Source organism: Lagenorhynchus albirostris, chromosome 3 (assembly GCF_949774975.1).
Source record: "Lagenorhynchus albirostris chromosome 3, mLagAlb1.1, whole genome shotgun sequence".
In the NCBI taxonomy this organism is placed as follows: domain Eukaryota; kingdom Metazoa; phylum Chordata; class Mammalia; order Artiodactyla; family Delphinidae; genus Lagenorhynchus; species Lagenorhynchus albirostris.
In genome coordinates, this window is record NC_083097.1 from 160,823,892 (window position 1) to 160,850,078 (window position 26,187).

The following is a 26,187-nucleotide window of genomic DNA, read 5'->3' on the forward strand; positions in this document are numbered from 1 at the left end:
ACTCCGTGCTTCTACCATAGGTCACGGGTTCAATCCTGGTCAGGGAACTAAGATTCCAAGTACTGGCAGGCGCAGGCCAAAAAAAAAAAAGGTACTTCTGCTTTAGAAGACTGTATCCTCCATAAGTCTGATTTAGCTAGCACAGAAATTTAGCTTCAAACCTAAGATAGTATTGATTTAATAACCTGTATACAGGACTTCTGCTGCTGGTAATTGAAGGCTGGGAAATTTAGACCAATCTCCAACTGAAGACAATGAAAAGTATGCATGTAGTGTACATTAAAAAAAAAATCTAAAAAGCAACAAAGATCTAAATACTAGTAAGAAATCACTGCAGTGGAATCTCAAAAAGCCGAACCCATTAAAATAGAGAATAGAATGTGCTTGCCAGGCGCTCTGGGAGGAGGGGGTGGGAATTGAGAGATGTTGGTTAAAAGGTACAAAATTCCAGTTATCAGATGAATAAGTTCTGGGGATCTAATGCCCAGCATGGTGACTCTAGTTAACAATACTGTATTGTATACTTGAAAGTTGCTAAGAAAATAAATCAAGTGTTCTTACTACAAAAAACAAATGGTAATTATGTGATAGAGGGGGTAGCTAACACTATGGTGGTAAGCATTTTTCAAAGTATAAGCATTTTACAAATCAGTACATTGTACACCTTAAACTTATACAGAAAAGAAATCACTGCATGGAGACTAGGAGAGGACAGGGTTCCAGAGAGGTGAGGCAGACACTGGGGCTGGTTTTACCCTTGAGGTGGTCTACCAGAGGCAGCTAAGGGACCAAGTGAGCTTTAGGTCTCTACAAGACCAGGGATAAAGAGTGAGAGTAAGGGTCTCCCCTCTTTGGGCTGGCTTCCCAAAGGAATGTCTCTGGGGAATAGAGGGGAACTGGAAGCAAACCAGTATGGACTGCAGCCAGGTTTCCCATCACCTGGTAGATGCCAGAAAAAGCTTGTGTAACTACAGTGCATTACTATCAGACAAAGTAGATTTTAATGCAAAAACGTTTGTTACACCCAGAGATAACAAAGGTAACTTCATAAAGATAGAAGATTGGGTCCACCATGAAAACATAATAATTCTGAATTTGTATTCAATAGTCTATTGATTTTTTATATATATATAACTTTATTTATTTTATTTTTGGCTGCGTTGGGTCTTCATTGCTGCACGTGGGCTTTCTCTAGTTGCGGTGAGCGGGGGATACCCTTCGTTGTGCTACGTGGGTTTCTTGTTGCAGGGGTTTCTCTTGTTGCGGCGGAGCACAGGCTCTAGGTGTACAGGCTTCCGTAGTTGTGGCTCGCGGGCTTCGCTGTTCCACGGCATGTGGGATCTTCCCAGACCAGGGCTCGAACCCGTGTCCCCAGCATTGGCAGGTGGATTCTTAACCACTGCACCACGAGGGAAGCCCCTCAATAGTCTATTGATTGAACTGCAAGCAGAGATAGTCAAATTCTATATCACACTGGGTGATTTTAGCATATATCACTCCATAATTGATACAACAAGGAGACAAAAAAAAAAATCAGTAGGGCTTCCCTGGTGGCGCAGTTGTTGAGAGTCCGCCTGCCGATGCAGGGAACATGGGTTCGTGCCCCGGTCCGGGAAGATCCCACATGCCGCGGAGCGGCTGGGCCCGTGAGCCACGGCCGCTGAACCTGCGCGTCCGGAGCCTGTGCTCCGCAACGAGAGAGGCCACAACAGTGAGAGGCCCGCATACCGAAAAAAAAAAAGATCAGTAAAAATAAGATTTCAACGTGATTAACCAACTTGACCTATTGGGCATATATAGAAAATGCACTCAATCGTCCACATTGATCTTTCAGCGTAAACAGTTCACCTACTAAGTTTAACCACAAGTGCATGAGAGCAAATCTCAATAAATTTCAAAGAATTAAAATTATACAGAGTATGTTCTTTAGCCACAATGCAATGATACTAAAAACCAATAACAAAAGAAGGAAAAGAGGTCCTCCATATAATTGGATACTAAAAAACGCACTTCTATATAACTCATGGATTAAATAAAAACTCTCAATTGACTTTATTCAAATCAATTTCTCTGCATAGATTGCAGCAGAAATGAGGAAAATGAGGATGACTCAAAAGGGAGAGATGAAACAAGAACTGGTTTATCTAAGTATAATGTGAAAGCAAATGAGTGTTCACTACAAGTTTACAAACACATGGCCTGCACATCTGATAATAATTTTTTCCTCCAGCTTTATTGAGATTAATTGACTTTGGTTAACACCGGATAATTACACATTTGATTTTACTAGTGCTTAATATAGACAAATTTCTGTACACATATATTAAACTATCTCATATATTCCCATATATGAGATATATTCCCTATATCACTATTAAATATGTAATATTTTGCCAATTTATAGATGTCAACTGAACTCAGAGAGTTAAGTTAGCTGATAAATGACAGGTAGTGAAACACAGGATAGAAGGATTTTTTTTTTGCTGCTGCTGCTGCTGCATTGCAGCCTGCGGGATCTTAGTTCCCCGACCAGGGATTGAACCCGTGTTCCCTGCAGTGGAAGCTCAGAGTCCTAACCACTGGACCTCCGGGGAATTCCCAGGATAGAAGGATTTAATACAAAGATATCTGATTTGAAAACCCATGATTAATCACTTTGCGAGGAGAACTGAATTTTGGAAGAGTCGGGAATTCTGGCATACCCAGTATTTCATTCCCTTTGACTCTTTCTAGAAGCCCACACCCAAGGCAGATGACAGAATCATGAAAAAGAAAATGTTCCGGAGATCAGTGTCCTCAAGTCTCCCTTTATGGCTCTGTTCCTCAGGCTGTAGATGGAGGGGTTCACCATAGGGGTGACCACAGTGTTCATCACTGAGGCCACTGCCCTCCTCCTGGGGGAGAGAGTAGCTGCAGAACTAAGGTAAACTCCAACATAGGTCCTATAGAATAAGAAAACGACAGACAGGTGAGACCCAAAGGTGGAAAAAGCTTTATACTTCCCACCAATTGATGGGATCCTCAGGATGGACAAGACAATGCGAGTGTAAGAGAAAATTATCCCTGAGAGGGGACCGACACCTAACAGGCTAGTCACTAGATGCATCAGGATGTCATTGATAAGAGTATCAGAACAGGCGAGTCTGAGGATCTGAGCAAGTTCATAGAAGAAGTGGGGGATTTTCAAGTCTGTGCAGGACAGATGCAACACCATCAGACTGTGGAGCAAGGTGTTCATAATGTTAATGAACAAGGAGCAAAGAATCATCAGACCACAGAGACAGGGGTTCATGATGATTGCATAATACAGAGGGTGGCAGATGGCCATGTAGCGGTCATAAGCCATGATGGTCAGGAGCAAATTGTCCATACATATGAAAACCATGAAAAAATACACCTGAATGAGGCAGCCTGCATCGGTGATGACTTTGTTCCCTGTCTGGATGTTCACCAACATCTTGGGGACTATAGTGGAGGTGAAACAGATGTCAACAAAGGACAGGTGGGAGAGGAAGAAGTGCATGGGGGTGTGGAGGTGGGAGTCTGATCTGATGGCCAGGATGATGAGCAGATTCCCCGGCACAGTGATCAGGTACATGGACAGGAAGAACCCAAAGAGAAGGGGCTGCCGTTCTGGATCCTCTGAGAGGCCCAGGAGGAGGAGTTCTGAGACACCAGTCTGGTTTTCTGATTCCATGTTGTTGATGAGTCTACTGGAAAATAGAGACATGAATTACCATGAAACAGACACACAGACATCACTTGTTTGAGAGAAGTCATTTAAACAATTATTCCCTTCTGGCTGCTCTACTCATTTCTTCCTTCACCAAGTAATTTTTTAATGACTTCTAAGTACCATACATTTTGTTCTAATACTAAAAATTAAAACATTTTATTAAAAATTAAAATATTTTATTTTTTTAAGAACTATCATGCCTGCATGGCATTTTAAAATCTATGATTAGGGCTTCCCTGGTGGTGCAGTGGTTAAGAATCACCTGCCAACGCAGGGGACATGGGTTCAAGCCCTGGTCCGTGAAGATCCCACATGCCCCGGAGTGACTAAGTCTGTGTGCCACAACTACTGAGCCTGTGCTCTAGAGCCTGAGAGCCACAACTAATGGGCCTGCAAGCCACAACTACTGAAGCCCGTGCACCTAGAGCCTGTGTTCTGCAACAAGAGAAGCCACTGCAATGAGAAGCCTGCCCACTGCAAGAAAGAGTAACCCCCGCTCACTGCAACTAAAGAAATCCCATGCACAGCAGTGAAGACCCAACACAGCCAAAAATAAATAAATAAAATAAATTTATTAAATAAATAAATAAGATCTGTGATTAAATTCTCATCGTTTCTTCACATAGGGTCAAACCTGGTTGGATGACTGCACTTTCTCAGAGAATTTTAACTCTGTAGTTAACTTTATACTGAGTCTGCTCAGAATGGCAAATCTCAGGTATTGCTGGAAATTATAAGCTCAGATTCTTTACTGTCTCAATGTGATAAATAATATCATTAATCCATTCCTTTAAATATTCTACTTTTTACAAATTGGATCAAACCACTCTATTGGAACCTGTCTATATAGAAAGAATTGTTTTGCTGCAATCTGTCATTTGCCATCAGCCTACAGTGAGGGACATTTATAAGAAAAGGTTAAATGAATCTACATCTTGTCTATTGTGGAAGTGTCATACCTGTAGGGGAAATTCCTGTCTAGCCCTTAAAACAAGAATAGCTAATGCTTTTTCTGAAAAACTGATTTAGGGAGTTCCCTGGCAGTCCAGTAGTTAGAACTCGGCACTTTCGCTGCTGTGGCCCCAGGTTCAGTCCCTGGTCAGGGAACTGAGATCCTGCAAGTCTAGAAACTCAGAAAGAGTCATTTTATAGCATATTTCTTTCAACTAGTTGTTCCTTGGTAGCTACCTTTTTGGACATGTCTATATGGCAATGGCTTTGTAATTATCCCCTACCCTCCAAGTACTCTTTCTTTTAAAAATTTATTTATTTATTTTTGACTGCGTTGGGTCTTCGTTTCTGCTTGCAGGCTTTCTCTAGCTGCGGCGAGTGGCGGCTACTCTTCGTTGCGGGGCGCGAGCTTCTCATTGCAGTGACTGCTCATTGCGGAGCACGGGCTCTAGGCGCACGGGCTTCAGTAGTTGTGGCACGTGGGCTCAGTAGTTGTGGCTCATGGGCTCTAGAGCTCAGTCTCAGTAGTTGTGGTGCATGGGCTTAGTTGCTCCGTGGTGTGTGGTAACTTCCTGGACCAGGGCTCGAACTCGTATTACCTGCATTGGCAGGCGGATTCTTAACCACTGCGCCACCAGGGAAGTCCCTCCAAGTACTCTTGAATGCATTTAACCCTGTGCATTTTTGCAGAGCAATCTTCTTCCCAAGAGTGCCAGGGAAGGTCCAGCACATCCTTCTGGAGCACTTCAATGGCATTCTACCCAATAAACCCCCAAGTCTTCACTTTGGCATTCAAGTTCTTCCAACATCTGGGCCCTGTAATAATTACACACGGGGCAAGGTACTCTCAGCAATGAATTTACCTTGTAAAACTGACGCTCCATATGGTTTCATTGAGAAAGCTTCAAGAGTGAATAATTCTAGGAGCTGGTGTGCAAATACCAGCAGGACACATAACTGATGAAGATGTGTCATTTCCTGCTCAAATCAAAAGCAAATTATTCATCTCAGAATATGAGCTTTGGAAGGACACATATTTGTAACAGAAGTGAAGGGAGGATGGAATGCATAGAGTCTTGAGAGAGCAAAGGAAACAAGTGAGCATTTTTAAGCTCTGCCTTCACACTGGCTGGCATGTGGGAGGGAACTCATGAACTAGCCAATGCTAACATCCAGACCCCTTGACAGGATCAGAACCCAGGCAATGGTTTATGAAGCAAAGGAGGAAGGTCAGGTGTCTAGTCACAAAGGAAAAGAAGTTGAACAAAGTTCAAAGGACATTTGTGTCCTTCAAATTAATAAGACATATGCATTAGATAGGAAACGTTCTGAGTACTAGGGACATAGGGAATACTCCAGAAATATTGGCTCTCATTGCCATTATTGTTTTTTATTAATAACAGAATAGTTATTGTTATATTAGTCTTTATGGAAGAGAAAATATTGAGCTTACTTAAGGATGCTCCTCTTCCCCTTAATTTTCTGATGCACAGACTGATCTGTTTAACTGTCACAATTCCAGAAACATGAATAAAATTTCAACATTCGGAAAGTTTAAAAAGGCAAGAAAGAGATTTTTTTATTTTTTTTAATTTTTTTTTTTTTTAAGAAAGAAATTTTGTAATTTTTCTGTTTTTCCTTTTCGTTCTTTTTTTTTTTTTTTTTTTTAGCTTATAAACAATAGGAGTTTATTCCTCATAATTCTGGAGGCTGGAATGAAAGTCTGAGATCAGGGTGCCAGCATGTTGGGTGATGGAGGGAGGGTCGGCCTGGAGGCTAGAGACTTCTTATATCCTTACCTGGCAGAAGGGGTGAGGGATCTCTTTTATAAGACACTAATCCCATGAGGGCTCTACCTTCATGACTTAAGCACCTCCCAAAGGCCCCACTTCATAATACCATCATATTTGGGGGTTAGGATTTCAGCACATATATTCTGGGGGTACACAAACTTTTAGACCATAACACATATATTGGCATAATCCTTTTCATATTTTTTCAGTGTATTTAGGTTTCCTTTCTGCTATTGATTATTTATGTTTTTAAATTTAATTTCATTTTTTATTGAAGTATAGTTGATTTACAATGTTGTGCCAATGTCTGCTGAACAGCAAAGTCACCGTTATATATAATATATAATATATATGTTATATATAATATATATATATACTCTTTTTCATATTCTTTTCCATTATGGTTTATCATAGGATATTGAATATAGTTCTCTGTGCTATACAGTAGGGCCTTGTTGTTTTCTGTTTTTCTTAAAGAAAATGTTGAAGAGCTTCTCAAAAAATTAAGAATAGAATTACCATATGATCCAACAATTCCATTTCTGGGTCTGCATCCAAAAGATCTGATAGTAGGGCTTCCTGGTGGGGCAGTGGTTGAGAATCTGCCTGCCAATGCAGGGGACACGGGTTCGAACCCTGGTCTGGGAAGATCCCACATGCCGCAGAGCAACTAGGCCCGTGAGCCACAACTACTGAGCCTGCGCGTCTGGAGCCTGTGCCCCGCAACAAGAGAGGCCGCGACAGTGAAAGGCTCGCGCACCGCGATGAAGAGTGGCCCCCGCTCGCCGCAACTAGAGAAAGCCCTCGCACAGAAACGAAGACCCAACACAGCCAAAAATAAAAATAAATAAATAAAAAATTTAAAAAAAAAAAGATCTGATAGTAGGATCTCCAAGAGCTATTTATACACCCATGTTCTTAGCAGCATTATTTACAATAACCGAAAGGTGGAAGCAGCCCATGTCTCCAGTGACAGATGAATGAATAAGCAAAATGTGGAATATACATACAGTGGAATATTAAATATTATTCAGCCTTAAAAAGGAAGGGCATTCTGACACATGCTACAACATGGATGAACCTTGAGGACATAATGCTAAGTGAAAAAAACCAGTCACGAAAAGAAAAATGCGGTAAGACTCCACTTATATGAAGTACTTAGAGTAGTCAGATTCATACAGAGAGTAGAAGGCAGAAGGGTGGTTGCCAGGGGCTGGGGGGATGGCAGAATGGGGAGGGGTAGTGTTTCATGAGGACAGAGTTTCAGTTTTGCAACATGAAAACTGTTCTGGGGATGGATGGTGGTGATGGTTGCACAACAATGGGATTGAACTTAATGCTACTGAACTGCATACTTAAAATAGCTTAAAGGGTACATTTTATTTGATATATTTTGTCATGGTTAAAAAAATAAATGAATTAATAAAAAATCCCGAAGGAACTCTTTCTGGTTTGCTTTACTCATGCTCCGGCCCACTGTGCTGCGAGAAATCAGTTGCCCCTCATTTCTCGAACTTCATAGATGTTCTTAGGGAACAAAACCCCACCCTCGCTTCTGTTTTATGCTTCTCCCTCAGCCAGAGAATCCTGCAGATCAGGGAATATTTAACACCATTCATGGAGACTCAGATCTTACCTCCTCCTGTTCTTGGTAGGATCACATCCAAGTCCGGCTTAGCAATAACTGGGTGAGTGCTGTCTCCTGGAAGAATCCACGGCAGGAGACAGACTTAGATCCTTACCAACTCTGTCCCCTCAGTCTACTTCAGGATCTTTGGACCTTTCCAAAGAGGCAAGAAAGGACTGACTAGGCGGTTCTCCAAGTGTCTACCAATTGTTCTTAGGAATGAGGGGGAAGGAGCCATTCATAATGAGTCCCCAGGGATCAGAGGCTAAAAGGATAATGAGAATTACAGAGCTTTCAACACCCAGCCTCCATGCTCCACCTACCAGGGGACAAAATAAGGACACTGATAAGTTGGTTATTCTCAAGGAAGATAGTACTTACGATGGCACTATGGTTTTTAAACTTTAGTGTGTATCAGACTCACCCAAAGTGTTTGTTAAACAGACCTCTGGGTCCTACCCTAGAGTTTCTGATTGACTAGGTCTGGGGTGGAGTCCAAGAATTTGCATTTCTAACAAGTCCCCCGGTGATGTTGATGCTGATACTGCTGGTCAGGGGGTCACACTTCAAGAATTACTGCTGTAGAAATTCCTAAAGCGTGGTGTGGAATCAGCCACATCTGGATTCAAATTCTGTATAAAGCCAAGGAGGAAAATCCTTGAACATGTTTGAGATTTTGTTTCCCATCTGGATAATGGGAGTGAGAATGTAGGAGTACCCTACATTTCAGGAGTACATGTGAAAAGGAAAAAAATAAGGCCCACAGCAGAGTATGCATTTATTGGGGCTCAGACCAGGCCACCCCCAAATATGCCAAAGTGTCATAATGATTATTTTGAATTAAAGTTACTTTAGGGACTTCCCTGGTGGTCCAGTGGTTAAGAGTCTACGCTCCCAATGCAGGGGGCCTGGGTTCAATCCCTGGTCAGGGAACTAAGATCCTGCAAGCCACACAGCCCAGCCAAAAAAAAAAAAAAAAAACTTCACGAAAATGTCCAATGCGAGAGGGACACTTTGACCCTCCCCTCTGTCTCCTTGAAAGCAGAAAATAAGTCTCCCCTGTGAAAAGGTACCCTCCCTGTACCAGGAGGATGGAAAAATCCTTATCACCAGAGATAGGGAGCCCAGGGCCAAGAAGGCTATATAAACAGATCTTGTTACTTCTTCATTAATTAGCCATCCAAGCCTATTTTTCTTTGTATGGTCAACTCCTCACAAATTTATTGTTCTTTTGTCTAAAAAGTATAAAAGCTGCCTGCCTTGGTCACTTCTTAGATCCTATTTCTATGAGACTTCTGTATGTATGACTTAATTTTTGTTTCTCCTTTTAATCTGTCTTGTGTCAATTTAATTATTAGATCGCCCAGAAGAACTCAAGAAGGAGGAGGGGATATTTCCCCTCCCCAACACGTTCATTATTCATATCCTTATTATTTTTAAATTTTATTGGAGTATAGTTGATTTACAATGTTGTTTTAGTTTCAGGTGTACAGCAAAATGATTCAATTATACATATACGTATATTCATTCTTTTTCAGATTCTTTACCCATATAGGTTATTACCTAATATTGAGTAGAGGTCCCTGAGCCATACAGTAGGTCCTTGTTGTTTACCTATTTTATATATAGTACTGTGTGTATGTTAATCACAAGCTCCTAATGTATCCCTCCCCACCACGTTTCCCCTTTGGTAACCATAGGTTTGTTTTTGAAATCTGTGAGTCTGTTTCTGTTTTGTAAATAAATTTATTTATATCATTTTTTTAAAAAATAGATTCCACATATGAGTCATATCATATGGCATTTATCTTTCTCTGTCTGACTTACTTGACTTATTATGATAATCTCTAGGTCCATCCATGTTGCTGCAATTATTCATATTATTTATATTACGATTACCAGGACTTGAGGAGATCGCGCCCTGATCCCTCCCTTTGAGTGGCGTGTGTTGGAGGGTTTAGGGCAGAAAGGACAGGAATGTAAAGGAGGAAGAGGAAGAGGCAGAAGAGAGAGAACATCCAGGGACAACACTTATGAGTTGTGAAGAAAGAGGACCATCTTGAAAATTCCATGAGGATCCTTAATCACAGCAAGGAGCAAGTTGTCTGGGGAGACTGACCCCCTTTCCTTGAATCTCACTGTCTTCCTTAAAGGGTTGGATCCAAAACCAGCAGTGTGAGGATTCAACAGCACAGTTCTCCTCCTTCCCTTCCCGGGACATAAAGGGATGCATTGGAGCAGCCTGGAATTCTCAGAAAATTTTGAGAAGTATTGATTCCTTTGAGTAGTGAATTGGCCCATGCAATTTTAAGGTGAGAGAAAGGGGTCAGCAGAGCCACAAGCAATTGCAAATCTAGTGCCAGGGGACTTGGAAATAGGCCAGAAAAATCGGGAGGGCAGTTAGACAGTGATTCTCACTCTTGACCAGGCGTCAGAGTCACCTAAAGGGTTTCTTAAAACACAGGTTGCTGGGCACCACCCCAGAGTTTCAGCATGTCTAGATGAAGTCTGAGAAATTGCATTTCAGAGAACTCCCCAGGTAATGCCTGCTGCATAATTTTTTGGGCCCCAGTGCAAAATGAAAATGTGGGACCCCATGTTGAAAAAATGTCAAGACAGTGATAGCAGAGCATTCAACCAAGAGTAGGGTCCTCTGTGGCTCTTCTGGTTGCAAACCCATGAACCCAGCCCTGGCTGCTGGTCTAGGGACACATTGTGAGAACAATTGGTTTAGACTTCCTACTTAATTAACCTAGGACTACCTCCAAATAGGAAAAATAATGATAACAATAATAATGTTGCCCCCTTTCCTCTAGAACTCACAAGGATTTCTGTATCTCCAGGATGGCCCCACAGGAGACCACAGGGGCTGAGTTTCTCCCCAGGATGTAGATGTTGAAGATAAACTGATGCTTGTGAATTTCAAGGAGACAGTCATGTGTGCAGTTTCTGGACAATACACATTCTCTAAGAAGCAACAAGGTAGCAAAGCTTTCTGGTTGGTTGGTGTGAGATTGTGTTGATAGGGGACACTCAGTATATTTACAGTTTTTCTCTGGCCCTAGGGGCCTTGTCTCCAAAGCTCCTCATTAGCCCAAGTGTTCTCTCTTCACTCCAATCCTGCAGCAGAGGGAAGGAAACTACTGGCTTGCTAATCCCCTGAGCCGGGGTAAGCATGTGGCCTTTCCTCTCTCCTGCCTCTTGTACCAAAGCTCACAGTCTGGGATGATCAAGATGCCCAACAGGCTCAGTAGCCATGGCTCACAGACCCAGCCGCTCCGCGGCATGTGGGATCTTCCCGGACCGGGGCATGAACCCGTGTCCCCTACATCGGCAGGCGGACTCTCAACCATGCGCCACCAGGGAAGCCCTGGCTCTTCTTTTCTTTTATTATTATTATTATTATTTTTGCGGTACGCGGGCCTCTCACCGCTGTGGCCTCTCCCGTTGCGGAGCACAGGCTCCGGACGCGCAGGCCCAGCGGCCATGGCTCACGGGCGCAGCCGCTCTGCGGCATGTGGGATCTTCCCGGACCGGGGCACGAACCCATGTCCTGTATCAGCAGGCGGACTCTCAACCACTGCGCCACCAGGGAAGCCCCTGGCTCTTCTTTCAAACTCAGCAAAGTTTGTTTGTTTTTTGGTGCTGGTGATATTTTCTAATACATTTTAAAATACACAGTCTTTAAAATACTGTCTGCATCCCATTTTGGAAACACTAACGAGTGCATCTCTATAGCGTCTAGATTTTTTGCATCAGGAGCGCCTGCTCAGGTAGCCTCCTCTGACTCTCCCCCTCGGCCAGGGTTCTTAATTTGGGGCTCTAGTCATTGACGGCACTCACCTATGACTGTACTGAGATCCAAGACTCTGAAAATTATCTGATGAAAGGCCCTGTAAAATGCAGCTACAAGAGAACAGTTTTTGCTCACCATGGCTTAACACAGTGCCCGACCCAAATAGGAGCTGATAAAATATTACTATGCGAGCCAGGAAATCGTGGCAACCCATGAGTTAGGTGCCATTATTATACCCATAATGGGAACCATTATGGGCAATGGTTTGCTGGGAAGTCAGGAAAAAGATCTGATTTGTAGCACTGGTCGATTTCTGAGGTGTAAATTCTCCCACCACAAATTCGAGCTCTCAGTCATTGAAGGCAGAGTTGGGAAGAGCTGTATGATCAGCTCTGCAGTGTGGACTTTCAGCGCACCACTGAGAGGGGTTCTCTATTCTTCAAACTCCCCAAGCTTTATTCATGCCTCAAGCCTTTTATATCAGCGTTTCTGGCATTTCTCTCCTCTGAAATGTCCTCTCCCAGATCTTCCTACAGTTGGCCTTTTAATTCAGATTGTCAAATTAAAGAAAAAAGAAAAATGCCACTTCGAATGTCAGTAAGGAATGACTTTATTAAGAGGGACTATTGCAGCAGGCAGAAACGCCTATTGTTAGCCAGAATCATTTCGGGAGGGAATGTAGGAACAAAGCTTTAATATGCGGAGGCCAGTGGCTGGAGAGGGAAGGAGGGACTCATAAAAAAACTGCTTTGTGGGCGGGGCTGGGATGATAGTGGGGGTGAAGGTGAGAGGGGGCTGGGGGTAAAGTGCAGGATGGTGGAGGAGTGGGGAAGTGTCTTGAAACTTAACAAAGTGTTTTAAATAATTGCAACAACAGGAAAAGAGGAGGCAGGAAATGTTTGTTGTCAGGCACGTGGAGGAGGGGTGGGGATCTGGGACTGACGCAGAGCTAAAAAGTTATAGGGCAGGAAGTTCTCTCAAATAAACGGTCTCGCTCTCCTAAGTCAATCCAGCCTCGGTTGTGTCAAGCAACGTTTTAATCAGCCTTGTCAAGGTCTCCGCTGGAACATCGGCTCCCCAACGAGTGCCTGTGTTCAACTACTACTAGTCATTCAGGTACCCCGTTACCATTTACTTTTATTCTAGCATTTGCCATTTGCTTTTTCTTTTCTTTCTTTTTTTTTTGGCGGTACGCGGGCCTCTCACTGCTGTGGCCTCTCCCGTTGCGGAGCACAGGCTCCGGACGCGCAGGCCCAGCGGCCATGGCTCACGGGCCCAGCCGCTCCGCGGCATGTGGGATCTTCCCGGACTGGGGCACGAAGCCGTGTCCCCTGCATCGGCAGGCGGACTCTCAACCATGCGCCACCAGGGAAGCCCTCTTTTTTGTTTTTAATATTTATTTATTTGGCTGCGCCAGATCTTCGTTGCCACGTGCGGGATCTTCCTCGCGGCATGTGGGATCTAGTTTCCTGACCAGGGATGCAACCTGGGCTCCCTGCATTGGAAGCGCGGAGTCTTAGCCACTGGACCACCAGGGAAGTCCCGTCATTTGCTTTCTTCCTTATTTGATTTTTCTGTGTATATGTTGTGTTGTTTATTTTACATTCCTGGTATTTAGAATAGTGCATGGTATACAGTAAGTACTCAATAAACATCAATTCAATGAATGAATAATTACCCTGAAAAATACGCAACGATTTAGACTTCCGTAGGCAGCGAACCACTCTATTGATAACACTGAATACAGTCGACCCTGGGGGTCGGTAGATCCGCGATTGGCTGAATCCGCAGATGCGGGACCCGCTGAATGGGAGGGCAGAATGTAATACTACACCATGTTACTTAAGGGACTTGAACATCTTTGGCTTTTGGTATGCGTGGGGCGGTGGTCCTGGAACCAATCCTCTGCAGATACTGAGGGACGACTGAACTTGTATCTTTACTTCTACAATTAAAAGGAACTAGTGTAAACAGGGTGTGTATTCTTTGGTTTAACAATAATCCTATATAAATCAGTAACACTGAGCCTGTTACTGTTTGGGCTAGATGACTGTGTAAATCTAGTCAGGGAGAATAGGGTGTGTCTTTTAAGCCTTTAGTCCTTTCAGTTGTCATAGTTATCATAGATAAAAGTCAGTGACCTTGTGCATTTCTCCAGACAGAAAGGTTGCTGTAGCTGAGAAGTATGTGGACATCAGCCTGGTCCAAGCTCTTACCTCGCTGACTGTGGATTTCTGTGTCTTTCGGTGAGTAACGAATAAGAGCTTGTGGCAGGGGCTCCCCACTGCCCTTCACGTTGTAAGATAATTTTTACCCTGCAGAACATTTTCTCTTGACTGTGGGCATCCGGGTGCATTTGAGATTGAGGTATCTTGTGAAATGAAATTTTTCAGTTATTTATGTTGGGTAAGCGTCGACTGAAAAAAGTGCACAATGTGCGAGTTGTGAGTTAGGTTTTATTTGGGGTAAAATGAGGACTATAGCCTAGGAGACAGCCTCTCAGATAGCTCTGAGGAACTGGTCCCATAAAGGTAAGGGGGAGGTCAGTATACATGTGATTTGGGTGAAGGGGGACACGTGCAATGAAGCACACAGGTTGGCAGAGGGTTGCTACTAGTCATGAGGAACAGATGTCTTTGTCAATGATTTTAGTCCTTTTCTAGATATAAGAAGATGCAAGGAATTGGTCTCATAAAATCTTCTCCTGAAGAATATCTAACTGTCTGAAGACCTGTTCTGCCTGTTTTTCCCAGAGCACAGAGCGCTCATTCCCCAGCTCTGCCCCGAACTCCTTTCAGGGTGTATTGAAGGTCAGCCACTGCAGTGGCTAGTTACCTTGTAGAGGCAGACTGCAGTTTTTCATCCACAAAGGCTTTGTTCACAGGGTGTCAGGATGGGCAATTTATTACCTTTTAATTATGAGTTCTACTATTAAGGTCAGCTTTGTTCTTTTCAAGCAAGCTCAGCTAACCTGACAACCCCCAACGCTTGAAAGTCAAGACATTCTTTAAAAAGTGATGCAAATTTCATTAAGGTACTACCTGAAATGAGAGTTCAATTGACTTTGTATGGAATGAGTTTTACCTCGTGCTGTGTTAATTAAATATTTGTTTTCCCCCAAACCATATAAAACATAATAAAAGCAAATTAGTCATCAACTTGTAAGTGCAAGTAATTTGGTTATAAAAGAGTATTCTCTTACAGAATTTGATGCTTCCTTTACTTAAATAGAATTCACATTATTTTAAAAACTCACTAACAAGCTTCTTGTTTTGTTTTTTTTTTTTTTTTTTTGCGGTACGCGGGCCTCTCACTGTTGTGGCCTCTTCCGTTGTGGAGCACAGTCTCCGGACGCGCAGGCTCAGTAGCCATGGCTCACGGGCCCAGCCGCTCCGTGGCATGTGGGATCTTCCCGGACCGGGGCACGAACCCGAGTCCCCTGCATCGGCAGGCGGACTCTCACCCACTGCGCCACCAGGAAAGCCCAAGCTTCTTGTTTTTATCACGTATTACATATATTTTAGTGATTATCATTTATTATTTATTTTAAAAAATTTATTATTTATTTATTATTATTATTTTGGCTGCGTTGGGTCTTCGTGGCGGTGTGCGGGCTTCTCATTGTGGTGGCTTCTCTTTTTGCAGAGCCGGGCTTTAAGTGCACAGGCTTCACGGCACGTGGGATCTTCCCAGACCAGTGCTTGAACCTGTGTCCCCTGCATTGGCAGGCGGACTCTTAACCACTGCGCCACCAGGGAAATCCCCTATTCTTATCATTTAGTGAGTGCACACTGAAAAATTCCCCGGGTGAGTTTTTGTCTCCTGTCAGTGGTCCACAAATATTTATTACATGCCTACATAGAGCCTGTTCCTGTTTGCTCAGGCCCACGGGTACAATGGCAAACAAAATTTATAAGGGTTAGGTCCCCTGGAGTTTACAGTCCAACCATCAAGCCTACTTGTAAATGATAGCTGGTTTTGAGTTATTTTATTTTTTAAATTATTGTTTGGCCCTGCCCATGGCATGTGGGATCGTAGTTCCCTGACCAGGGGTGGAATCCATGCCCCCTGCATTGGGAGCAGAGAGTGTTAACCATTGGACCACCAGAGAAATCCCTGAGTTATTTTAAATGAGAGCACGTCAATGGAGGACTCAGTCTAAGGGCTCATAAAGCCTCTTGGAAAAAAAAAAAGTTATTGAAGCCAAAATCCAGTCTTAGAAATGACTAGGATACAGACAGGCAGTGGGCTAGGCTGTGATGGGGCCAGGAATGGGGAGAACATTTTAGCAGGACTCTGCACATGTAAAATCCCTGAAGCAGCTAAAATTCCTGGATTGTACCAGGGTGTGAGCAAGACAGGACATGGCTGAGAAAAGAAGCAAGAGAGGAGGAAAGTGAACTAGATTGCAAGAGTCTCAGCCACATGACTTGTAATCTGGAAAGCAAGTTCAGGGTTTAATTTAATTGAATGCTGGTTGGAAGCCATTGTGAACCGGGGCATCAACAATTAGATTTGTGTTTAGCAGAGCTAGCTGCACCGTGAGGATGCTGGGTGAGGATGGAGTACAGAGGACAAGCTTGACTGGTGGAGAAAAGATTAAAGGTTAGTAGTAGGATTTAGGAATGAGTGATGGTAATCTAGACTCTTGGTGGCTACAAAGTAGAACAAAGTGATGATCTGGGGGGACAGATTGAAGGTGGAATCCATACTCATTCATTTCTGCACCCAGAATGCTGTACACTTTACGATGTGGCTAGTGATGTGCTAGTGACTGGGTATAGGGTTTTAATAAGAAAAGGCCATTCTCTTGGACATTACAATCTAGTGGAAGAGAAAATATAAGTAAGCAAAGAACTAAATATATAATTACAAATTCTGAGGGCTACATAGGGAGACTCAGACAATAAGATTGGCTTTATATTAAATATGGGGCTCACAATAAAGGTGATTCTGAGGAAATGACATTTAAATGGACAGAAAAATGACAAAGGAAAAATTATCCATGTGTGGCAGGGAACGGGGAAGAATTTAGTAGTTGAGATTTTCTCTCGAGAGAGCACCATTGAAATGACTGGAGTTGGGTGGAGAGAGGGTGTGGCTTGCATTAGTCTCTGTCAGTTTCTGCTGTGGGGTAGGGTGAAGTCTACAAAGGAATAGTTTTAGGTTTCAGGTGATTGCTGCCTTTGGGGGATGGGGGAGGAAGTGTGCCCATATTTTAAAATTTCAATGGCTGTTTCTGGCTGAGGGGGGAGGAGTCAAGGATTCTGTGGGTTTTAGTTGAGTCCAGCCCACAGGAGGGGAGAAGGGCTTATCAAATAATTAATCTTCAGTTTTAATTAATTACAGCTGTGGGGTGGGGTAAAGGGTGTGATACCAGTGATGCCTTCTGCCTGCTCTGAATACCTAGAGCATTAGTACTCCTTACTGAGAGTGCAGATGCTTGAAGTGAAAAGTTTTGGGGAAGAGATAAGTTCAGTCTGATAAGCTTCATCCAAGGTTGCCTGCAAAACGTTTAGATGGCCATAGTTGAAAAGGCAGCAGGATACATGGTCTTAAGCTCAGATTTGAGTTCTCAGACTGGAGATTTGGGTGTTATGAGCATAGAGATGGAATTTATTTATTTTTAATATTTATTTGGTTGCACCGGGTCTTAGTTGCGGCACCTGGGCTCCTTAGTTGTGGCAGACGGACTCTTAGTTGTGGCATGCACGTGGGATCTAGTTCCCTGACCAGGGAATCTAACCCCGGGCCCTCTGCATTGGGAGCGGAGTCTTCCGCTGCGCCACCAGGGAAGTCCCGAGATGGAATTCAATTTCAAGGGAATGCATAGATGTGGAATACACAGAATAAGGTGAGAGATAAGGGCCAGGACTGAGCCTTGAGGACAGTCAACAGTGGGAGAGGAGCTGGCCAATGATCCTGAAAGACAGTGGCCAGAGAAATAAGATGCTGTAAGGAACGGCACCAAAAACGGAGGAGAGCTTAAACAAGCTTTATTTGGGAACGCTCCCGGGCGAGGTTCACTGGTCCGAGAGAAAGGGGCCAGAAAAGTCGCGCCTGGGCGCGGGCGCGAACAAGATTTATAGGGGTGGACGCAGGGGAGACGCTTGCTGTGTGAAGCAACCCCCTTTTTTGGTAATCTTTTGGATGTTACGGCAATGTCGGATGTCGGTTGCATCAGCTTCAGAGCCGTTGGTTCCGCCCCTCGGGGAGCGGGCGGTTGCATCAGCCTCAGAGCCGTTGGTTCCGCCCCTCGGGGAGCGGGCGGTTGCATCAGCCTCAGAGCCGTTGGTTCCGCCCCTCGGGGAGCGGGCGGTTGCATCAGCCTCAGAGCCGTTGGTCCCGCCCCTCGGGGAGCGGGCGGTTGCATCAGCCTCAGAGCCGTTGGTTCCGCCCCTCGGGGAGCGGGAAGACCGGGGCCGAGTGCAAAGTCGCGGACGGATGCCGTTCGTGTGTCCGGCTGCATTAACCACCCTGGCGGGGGATCCGTCTGACTCCCTGGGCCCTTCCCCGGACCTGCTGGCCTTACGGATGCCAACCGGGAGATTATGGTAACAAAAGCCCAGAACAGAGGCTGATTTATAGAAGAAAATAGTGATAGAATTTTTCTGATGAACGAACTAAGTCAAAGACAGGATGGCATTCACTGGATTAATCCTCTTAAATCCTTGGCAGTCTTGGCAGAGCAGTGTCAGTGAGGTGGTGGTGAGACAGAAACCAGTTTGGAGTGTAATTAAGGGAGGTGAGGAAATGGGGAGAATGAGAGGGTAGACCAGTCTTTCCAGAAGCTGGATGGAGAAAAGGAAGAGGGACTGAGCAGTAACTGTAGGGCTAAGGGGGACCCAAAGGCATGAATTTGTTTCAAGATGAGAGATTTTGGGCTTCCCTGGTGGCGCAGTGGTTGAGAGTCCGCCTGCCGATGCAGGGGACACGGGTTCGTGCCCCGGTCTGGGAAGATCCCACATGCCGCGGAGCGGCTGGGCCCGTGAGCCATGGCAGCTGAGCCTGCCCGTCCGGAGCCTGTGCTCCGCAACGGGAGAGGCCACAGCAGTGAGAGACCCGTGTACTGCCAAAAAAAAAAAGGGGAGATTTTTAATTTTTTTCAGATGAACAAGAACATTTATTTACAAAGAAGAGATGCAAGGCAATATGTATTAGAAAATACAAGGCAATATTTAGAAGATGTAAAACTATGCAATCACTTATTTTAAGATAACTCTCAAACTTTAGAAAAATTACCAAGGAAAAAGGAAAAAAAAATTAGTAAGGAAAATACCTGTCTCCAAGCCCATGCACTTTCTCTTCATTTTTTTTTAACATTCCTTTTTTTTTTAATCTCTTGCATTAGGGTTTATCATAGGATATTGAATACAGTTCTCTGTGCTATACAGTAGGACTTTGTTGTAAGATGGGACATCTTTGATTATGTTTCAATGTTAGAAGTATGAGTACAGTGGAGTAGAAGTTGATGGTGATGGAAAAGAGCAAAGGAATAATTAATAAAGCAAGCTCTCTGAGAAGGTAGGAAGGGATTAGACCAGTGGTTCTTAAAGGGGAAATTTTGCCCTCTAGGGGACATTTGGCAATATCCCTTTCACAACTAGAGGGGATACTACTGGATAGAGTCCAGGGATGCTACTAAGCATCCTACAGTGATAGGATGGTACCCCCATAACAAAGAAGTATCCAGCTCAAAATGTGCCAAAGGTGGGAAACATGACATAGCAAAGTAGCAGATATTGACGTTAGATAAGAAGGCAGACACATCTTGTTTGCAAAGTGAAAGAAACCATGATGCTGTGGAACACTTTTGTACTAGTGGCAAGAAAATGAGGAATCCTTCTTTCATTGTTAAGGGTTTCTTTGCAAAGTAAGATGTAAGATCATTTATTGAAGAGATAAGGTTGAGACCATATGAGATTCAAAATCTTGGAGGAATTGTGAAAAGGTTTTTGGATAACTAGGAGTTTAAATTGCCTGTTGGGCTTTTCCTTTAATGTTGAAGCCCCATTTAGAGTATATGGACTCAAATTTTTAGTGCTTCCCGTATAATTTATTGGATAGGAACTACCCAGGCAGGATAGACAGATGGTTGGAATTATCTAAGGCAGGTGTTATGATTCCTCAGAGAGGAATTTGAGGTTTTAGAAAATATATTATTGAAGGGATGGGTCATGGCATTTCATATGTAGTGCCAAGGAAATGAGGATTATAAATAGCAATATGGTGGAAGTATGGATGGCTTGGAAGCTTCTATGAGGTAGGAAAGCAGATGCAATACAGGCAAAAGAGTGAACAAGATGGAAGTATACCTACTGTGTTCAGAAAGTGGAATGTCTGACTTTTTGCCTTCGTAGAGAGCAAGAGTCTCAGGTGATGATAAATTTAAGGTGTTTGGTTGAGATGTGGAAGCCATGGACGTTTGCTAGTTTATGCCCAAGAACATGGAATCATCTTCAATCCGAGCAGGGATGGGAGTTAAAATGAAGAATGGGAGTCAGGTGACAGTGACTTTAATGGGTCAGGTCTATATGTTGGTGCTAATTCAGGGGAGAAGCCAGTGAGGTGCCTCAGTGGAGATGGAATTTTTGATAAGTGGTGGGTAATGTGGTTTCATAATGTGGAGAATGTACATTAGGAATGGAGAAGGTCAAGAATACCCACTATATTGCTTTGAGGTTGTACATGGCGTGCAAAACAATGACCCAGGATCACAGACAGCTTGAATCTGAAAGGAACACATATTGGATGCATGGTGATGTAACTGTCCTAAGTGCAAAGGAGAAACAGAAAGCTTGTGAATTCTTTTGTTAATATTTCTTTATTTCAGAGCCCTGCCTGGAGTGGATCATAGAAGCAGTAAGAGGAGCATCCTTGTTCTCCTGGTTGCTGTCTGATCATATTTACTACTTACGGACTTGCAGAATGGCAGCCCCACATGTGTCCACTATATGTGGTGAGTTCCTAGGGTAGATTCACTTTACCAGGATTAAGTGGGCACAGAATAAGGGAGTTGAGTAGCCACAGGGGACTGGGAAGAAGGGGCTGAAATGAAAGGAGGTGGGTATGGAGCTCTGTGAACACTTGGTGCCCCAGAATTTGCTCATGTCGGATTCAGTGCCCTTTGGGATTTTAGAGGAAGGGCGTATGTGCGTGGTGGGGAGAGGGAAGAAAATTTCGGGGTGGCATCTCCTTATCCCATCCATTTGTTTTATAAAGCTGGGAGGGGTAACAACTCAACCTTTCTGACTTTCAACTTCCCTTGCTAGGAAAATTGAGACTATGTATGTGCCTAGAAACTCATGTCACCCTCTCCTCTAGCTCTGCCTGTCCTAGACCCTTCCTGTGCCCATGAGAGGATCACAGAGATGGAAAACTTCCACTCTGGGTTACAAGTGAGTCATAATTTTTTTTCTTTCTCCTAAAATACATTCCTGTCCCCTGGGGTGAATGCATCTCCTTCCAGTACTCTGGAACCTCATAACCCATCCTGCATTTTGAAACTTCTGATGGTGGTTAAGGGACTTCCAAAAAAAAAAATTCTTCTATTACCTTACTACTTACAGTTTTTTTTCAGGCATCTCTCCTGCTTAGTGCTGTTAGTAAAAGAAGTAAAAAGTAAAAGAAGGATATAAGACTGTCTTAGCCTCAAAAATGTATGGCCACTCTGTGGGAAATAATTTTTTCATTTAGGAAGTATTTCTCTCATTCTTGCAACGTGTTCAGGTCTCTGATTAACCCTGCAGATAGAAGAGAGTACGATTATGAAAGCTTTCAGGCTAGGAGTGGAGAGATACATTTCATCATGTGTTAGAGAGGCCTTAAATTCTTGAGGCTGGTTGAAATTCCTTAAGGCGTGAGCATGAATAGAGAAGGAAAGATTCTGAGAACTGAATCCTGGGTTAAGTGAAGAGCCCTCATCAGAATCTTGAATTTACTGTGAAACAGGTGTTTCATTTCCAGTGCTATGGTGCATGATCCTCTCCCCAGCAACATTGGTGGGGTTGGTGGCTGGTTGAGACAGGATGTGTTGTCATTTTAGAACTCAATAACCTTTGAGGATGTGGCCGTGGACTTCACCCAGGAGGAGTGGGCATTGCTGAATTCATCTCAGAGAAAACTGCACAGAGATGTGATGCTAGAGAACTATAGAAACTTGGTTTCACTGGGTAAGACTAACAGAATCCCTTGATTTATTTACTGAATTTGAGCATGGATTTCTTGGGTGAGTAAGACCCAATCAACTTGTGATACAGACTATAGGAGTTTTTTTTTGTAGGCTTTTACTTTTAAGAAAAATTGCCATATTGAGACCTAATTCACATACCATAATTTACTCATTTGAAGTGTACAATACAATGTTTTTTTTTTCTAGTACATTCATATAGCTGTGCAACCGTCACCACTGTCTAATTCCATAACATTTTTGTTGCTCCACCTACAGGGTGTTTGATTCCTCCCTGCGTGCAGCCCCTGGCAACAACTAATCTACTTTCCTTTTCTACAGGTTTCCCTATTCAGCATTTCATATTAATGGAATCATACCAAATGTGGTCTTTTGTGACTTATTTTTTCACTTAGCGTAATGTTTTCAAGGTTCATCCTTGTTGTAGCATATGTCAGTACTTCTATCCTATTCATTGCTGAATAATATTCTCTTGCATAGATATACAACATTTTGTTTATCCATTCATCAGTTGATGGACATTTGGCTTTTGACCCTTGCTGTTACGAACAGTGCTGCTACAAACACTCACAAGCTTTTGTGTGGACATATGTTGTCCTTTATCTTGGGTATATGCCTAAGAGTAAAATTGTTGGGTCATTTGGTAACTTTATACTTAACATTTTGAGGAGCTGCCAAACTGTTTTCCAAACTGGCTGTATCATTTTACATTCCCTTCAGCAACGTATGCAGGTTCCAAATTCTCCACATTCTTACCAACACTTATTTCCTGTCTTTTTTTTTTGCGGTACGCGGGCCTCTCACTGTTGTGGCCTCCCGTTGCGGAGCACAGGCTCTGGACGCGCAGGCTCCGGACGCGCAGGCTCCGGACACGCAGGCTTGGCGGCCATGGCTCACGGGCCCTGCCGCTCTGTGGCATGTGGGATCTTCCCGGACCGGGGCACAAACCCGTGTCCCCTGCATTGGCAGGCGGACTCAACCACTGCACCACCAGGGAAGCCCGGGATGGGAATATTCTTAAATTAAAATGTCACAGATCCTGTTCTCTTACCAAGAAGGTTCAGTAATTTCTCTTGGAAAGACAATTTTCCATTTATGGAAAGTTGATCTCTGAAATGCTTTACTTTTGCTTTCTCTGTTAGAATTTTGTCATTTTGCTGCTTATGAAGTCACAACTGCCTATCTTCAGAACCTCAAAGAACAAGTTGTTGTCACAGTTTGATGGTAGTTTTTGTTGTATACTGCATGGTCCTCTCATATGTATCTTTCCCCATAATAGGACATCAACTCAGCAAGCCTCCTCTCATCACCCAGATGGAGCAGGAAGATGAAATGGACATAGTAGAGAGAAGAATTCACCAAGACACCTGTTCGGGTGAGCACCAGGCATATATGAATGTCTTACCTACAAGATCTGTTTCCTGTGCTAAACATCCCACCATTTTATACTCTAGGAACTTGAGGTTATGTTTCCCATTTGTTTCAGATTGGGTTGGGGCATTACCTGCTTTTTGTCAGCATATTGTCACCATGTCTTTTCCAAAACTTTTTCCCACTTTGTTCAGATGAGCTGATTCTCCTTAAAACCAAACAACAGCAAAAACAAGGTATTTTGGAGAAATATACGCTCAATGGCAAGAAGGTAAGAGTCACATGGGATAATTTCTTGTCCTCACATTAGAAGTCCAGAATTCTATAAGATAGAAAAGGACTAGAGGGTAATATGAGTGATATCACACTCATTTCACCAATAGAAAGCAGAAGATTCTCTTAAGTATTCATTTGAAGGAAACTCATAACTTAGTTCCAAAAATGGTTACAGAGAATCCCCAAGGTAAATAATTGCATAATGGGATTAGTTGTTAAATGTTTAAGATACTCACTCTAAGGCAATTTTATCTTAAATCTGTTGAAGAGACTCCAGTGACGCCATCTGGTAGAGCAATCAGCTTAATCAAGCTGATAAACTCAGTCAGAAACTGCATATTCACTAAGAAAATGTGAAACTCTCATGCTAATAAAGTGCTCATGAGATGTATCAGAATTTATGTCGGGGGAGATTCTCAGTCATGAACATGATAAATCCTGTGATTGTAACTCATATTTTAATCAATAGGAACAAAGTCTTGGAGGCAATCCCATTCAATGCAGTGAAATTATTGAAGCCTTGAGTGTGAAATTTAACATTACTCAGAATAAAATTTACCCTAGCAAGAAAGCCCATCGATACCTTGACTCTGCAAAAGCCCTTAGAGATTCTTCACGTCTTAAGCCATCTGAGGGAATTCTTCCTTGGGAAAAATCTTATGAATGTAAAAAGGATGAGAATGCCTTCCTCAGGAGTTCTAACTTAGCTGGGCACAAGAGACAACATACAGAAGAGACATCCCATGAACGCAGTGACTTGGGGAAAGTTGTAAATTCAATCTCACACCTTAAGAAGGATGAAAAAACTCACTCTAGAGAGAAACCTTTTGAGTGTAATCAGTGTGGTAAAGTATTACAGAGCCATTCATCCATTAAGTTGCACATGAGAATCCACACTGGAGAAAAACCGTATAAGTGTGATCAGTGTGGGAAAGCCTACAGCTCAAGCTCTTACCTTACGCGTCACAAGAGAATTCATACCGGGGAGAAGCCCTATGAGTGCCATGACTGTGGAAAAACCTTCCGAGATAGCTCACTTCTCAGACAACATTCAGGGACTCATTCAGAAGAAAAACCCTACAAATGTGATCAATGCACCAAAACCTTCAGTAGAAGCTATAGGCTTGCCATACACCAGATAACACATACTGGAGAGAAACCCTATACGTGCAATGACTGTGGGAAAACTTTCAGTATTCTCCCATATTTTAAAAGACATGAGAGAATCCACACTGGAGAGAAATCCGTTGAATGTAGCCATTGTGGTAAAGCCCTGAGTAGTCAGTCATCTCTTAAGGTACACCTGCGGATACATACTGGAGAGAAACCTTTCAAGTGTGATCAATGTGGGAAAGCTTTTAGGCTGAGCTCCAACCTTATCACGCACAAGAAAATTCATACTGGAGAGAAACCCTGTAAGTGCAATGACTGTGGGAAGGCTTTCAGGGATCGTTCATGTCTTAAAGAACATGTGAGAATTCACACTGGAGAAAAACCCTTTACATGTAATCAATGTGGAAAAGACTTCAGAGTGAAATCTTTCCTTATTTTGCACAAGAAAATTCACATGAAAATGAAACATGAATGTAAGGAATGTGGGAAAACCTTCCATGGTCTCTTATCTTATGGGAGGCATATGAAAATCCATACCAGGGACAAGAAACCTTTTAAGTGCAGTGAGTGTGGAAAAGCTTTTAGCAGGCATGTGTCCCTTACAGTACACATGAGAATTCACACTGGAGAGAAACCCTACGAGTGTAATCATTGCGGAAAATCCTTTAGTGTAAAGTGTAATCTCAATGTGCACAAAAGAATACATACTAAAGAAAAACCCTATAAATGCAATGTCTGTGGGCAAGGTTTCAGTAAATCCTTTCCCCTTCGGCGTCATGAGAGAACTCATGCTCAATAAATTCCCTTTTAATTATATCCATGTAAAGTAGCTTTCAGTGAACTCTCAATCTTTAAGGCATACAACCAAATGCTAAGTGAAAAGAACTGGTTGTGAAGAATGTGAGAAAGCCTCTAAGTAATGCATATATGGAAGAAACCTAAGTTATGCAATGACTGTGAGAAATCCTTTATTCATTCATTATCCCTTAGAAGATATGTGATAACGCTGAAGGGAAAATGTTTTAATTAATATCTTCAAGACTTGTTACTTGGGCTTCCCTGGTGGCGCAATGGTTGAGTCTGCCTGCCGATGCAGGAGACACAGGTTCGTGCCCCAGTCCGGGAAGATCCCACATGCCGCAGAGCAGCTGGGCCCGTGAGCCATGGCCACTGAGCCTGCGCGTCCGGAGCCTGTGCTCTGCAACGGGAGAGGCCACAACAGTGAGAGGCCCAAGTACCGCAAAAAAAAAAAAAAAAAAAAAGACTTGTTACTTGAGAAAAATAAACACCTAATGTTTTAAGCCAACATGTTTTCCATGTGTTTGTTCCTTTGTT

General features: G+C 43.2%; 2 protein-coding genes across 3 annotated transcripts; one reads left to right on the forward strand and one right to left on the reverse strand.

The window, feature by feature from the left end:
- Positions 1 to 2,761: 2,761 nt before the first annotated feature.
- Positions 2,762 to 7,341, reverse strand: LOC132517525 (olfactory receptor 7A10-like). 2 transcript variants are annotated; one of them, XM_060144898.1, is made up of 3 exons: positions 7,297 to 7,341; positions 5,175 to 5,193; positions 2,762 to 3,699 (listed from the first exon to the last, which is right to left on the reverse strand). In XM_060144898.1, the coding sequence occupies exons 2-3, from the start codon at positions 5,188 to 5,190 to the stop codon at positions 2,762 to 2,764; spliced, it is 954 nt and encodes a 317-aa protein (XP_060000881.1). In that variant the 5' UTR covers positions 5,191 to 5,193; positions 7,297 to 7,341. The 2 variants fall into 2 exon arrangements, with proteins under 2 accessions (XP_060000881.1, XP_060000882.1); XM_060144899.1 differs by lacking the exons at positions 5,175 to 5,193; positions 7,297 to 7,341 and having other exon boundaries at positions 2,762 to 3,703.
- A 17,057-nt stretch (positions 7,342 to 24,398) lies between these two features.
- On the forward strand, positions 24,399 to 26,008 carry LOC132518463 (zinc finger protein ZFP2-like). The gene is made up of 3 exons (XM_060146409.1): positions 24,399 to 24,404; positions 24,533 to 25,312; positions 25,397 to 26,008. Exons 1-3 carry the CDS (start codon positions 24,399 to 24,401, stop codon positions 25,649 to 25,651), a joined length of 1,041 nt encoding a protein of 346 aa, XP_060002392.1. The 3' UTR covers positions 25,652 to 26,008.
- The last annotated feature ends 179 nt before the right edge of the window (positions 26,009 to 26,187 follow it).

Bases quoted from the DNA above. Each gene is read 5' to 3' on its own strand.
- LOC132518463 (XM_060146409.1), top strand. The intron at 25,313-25,396 runs ATGAAACATGAA...CATACCAGGGAC, and splicing joins ACAAGAAAATTCACATGAAA to AAGAAACCTTTTAAGTGCAG.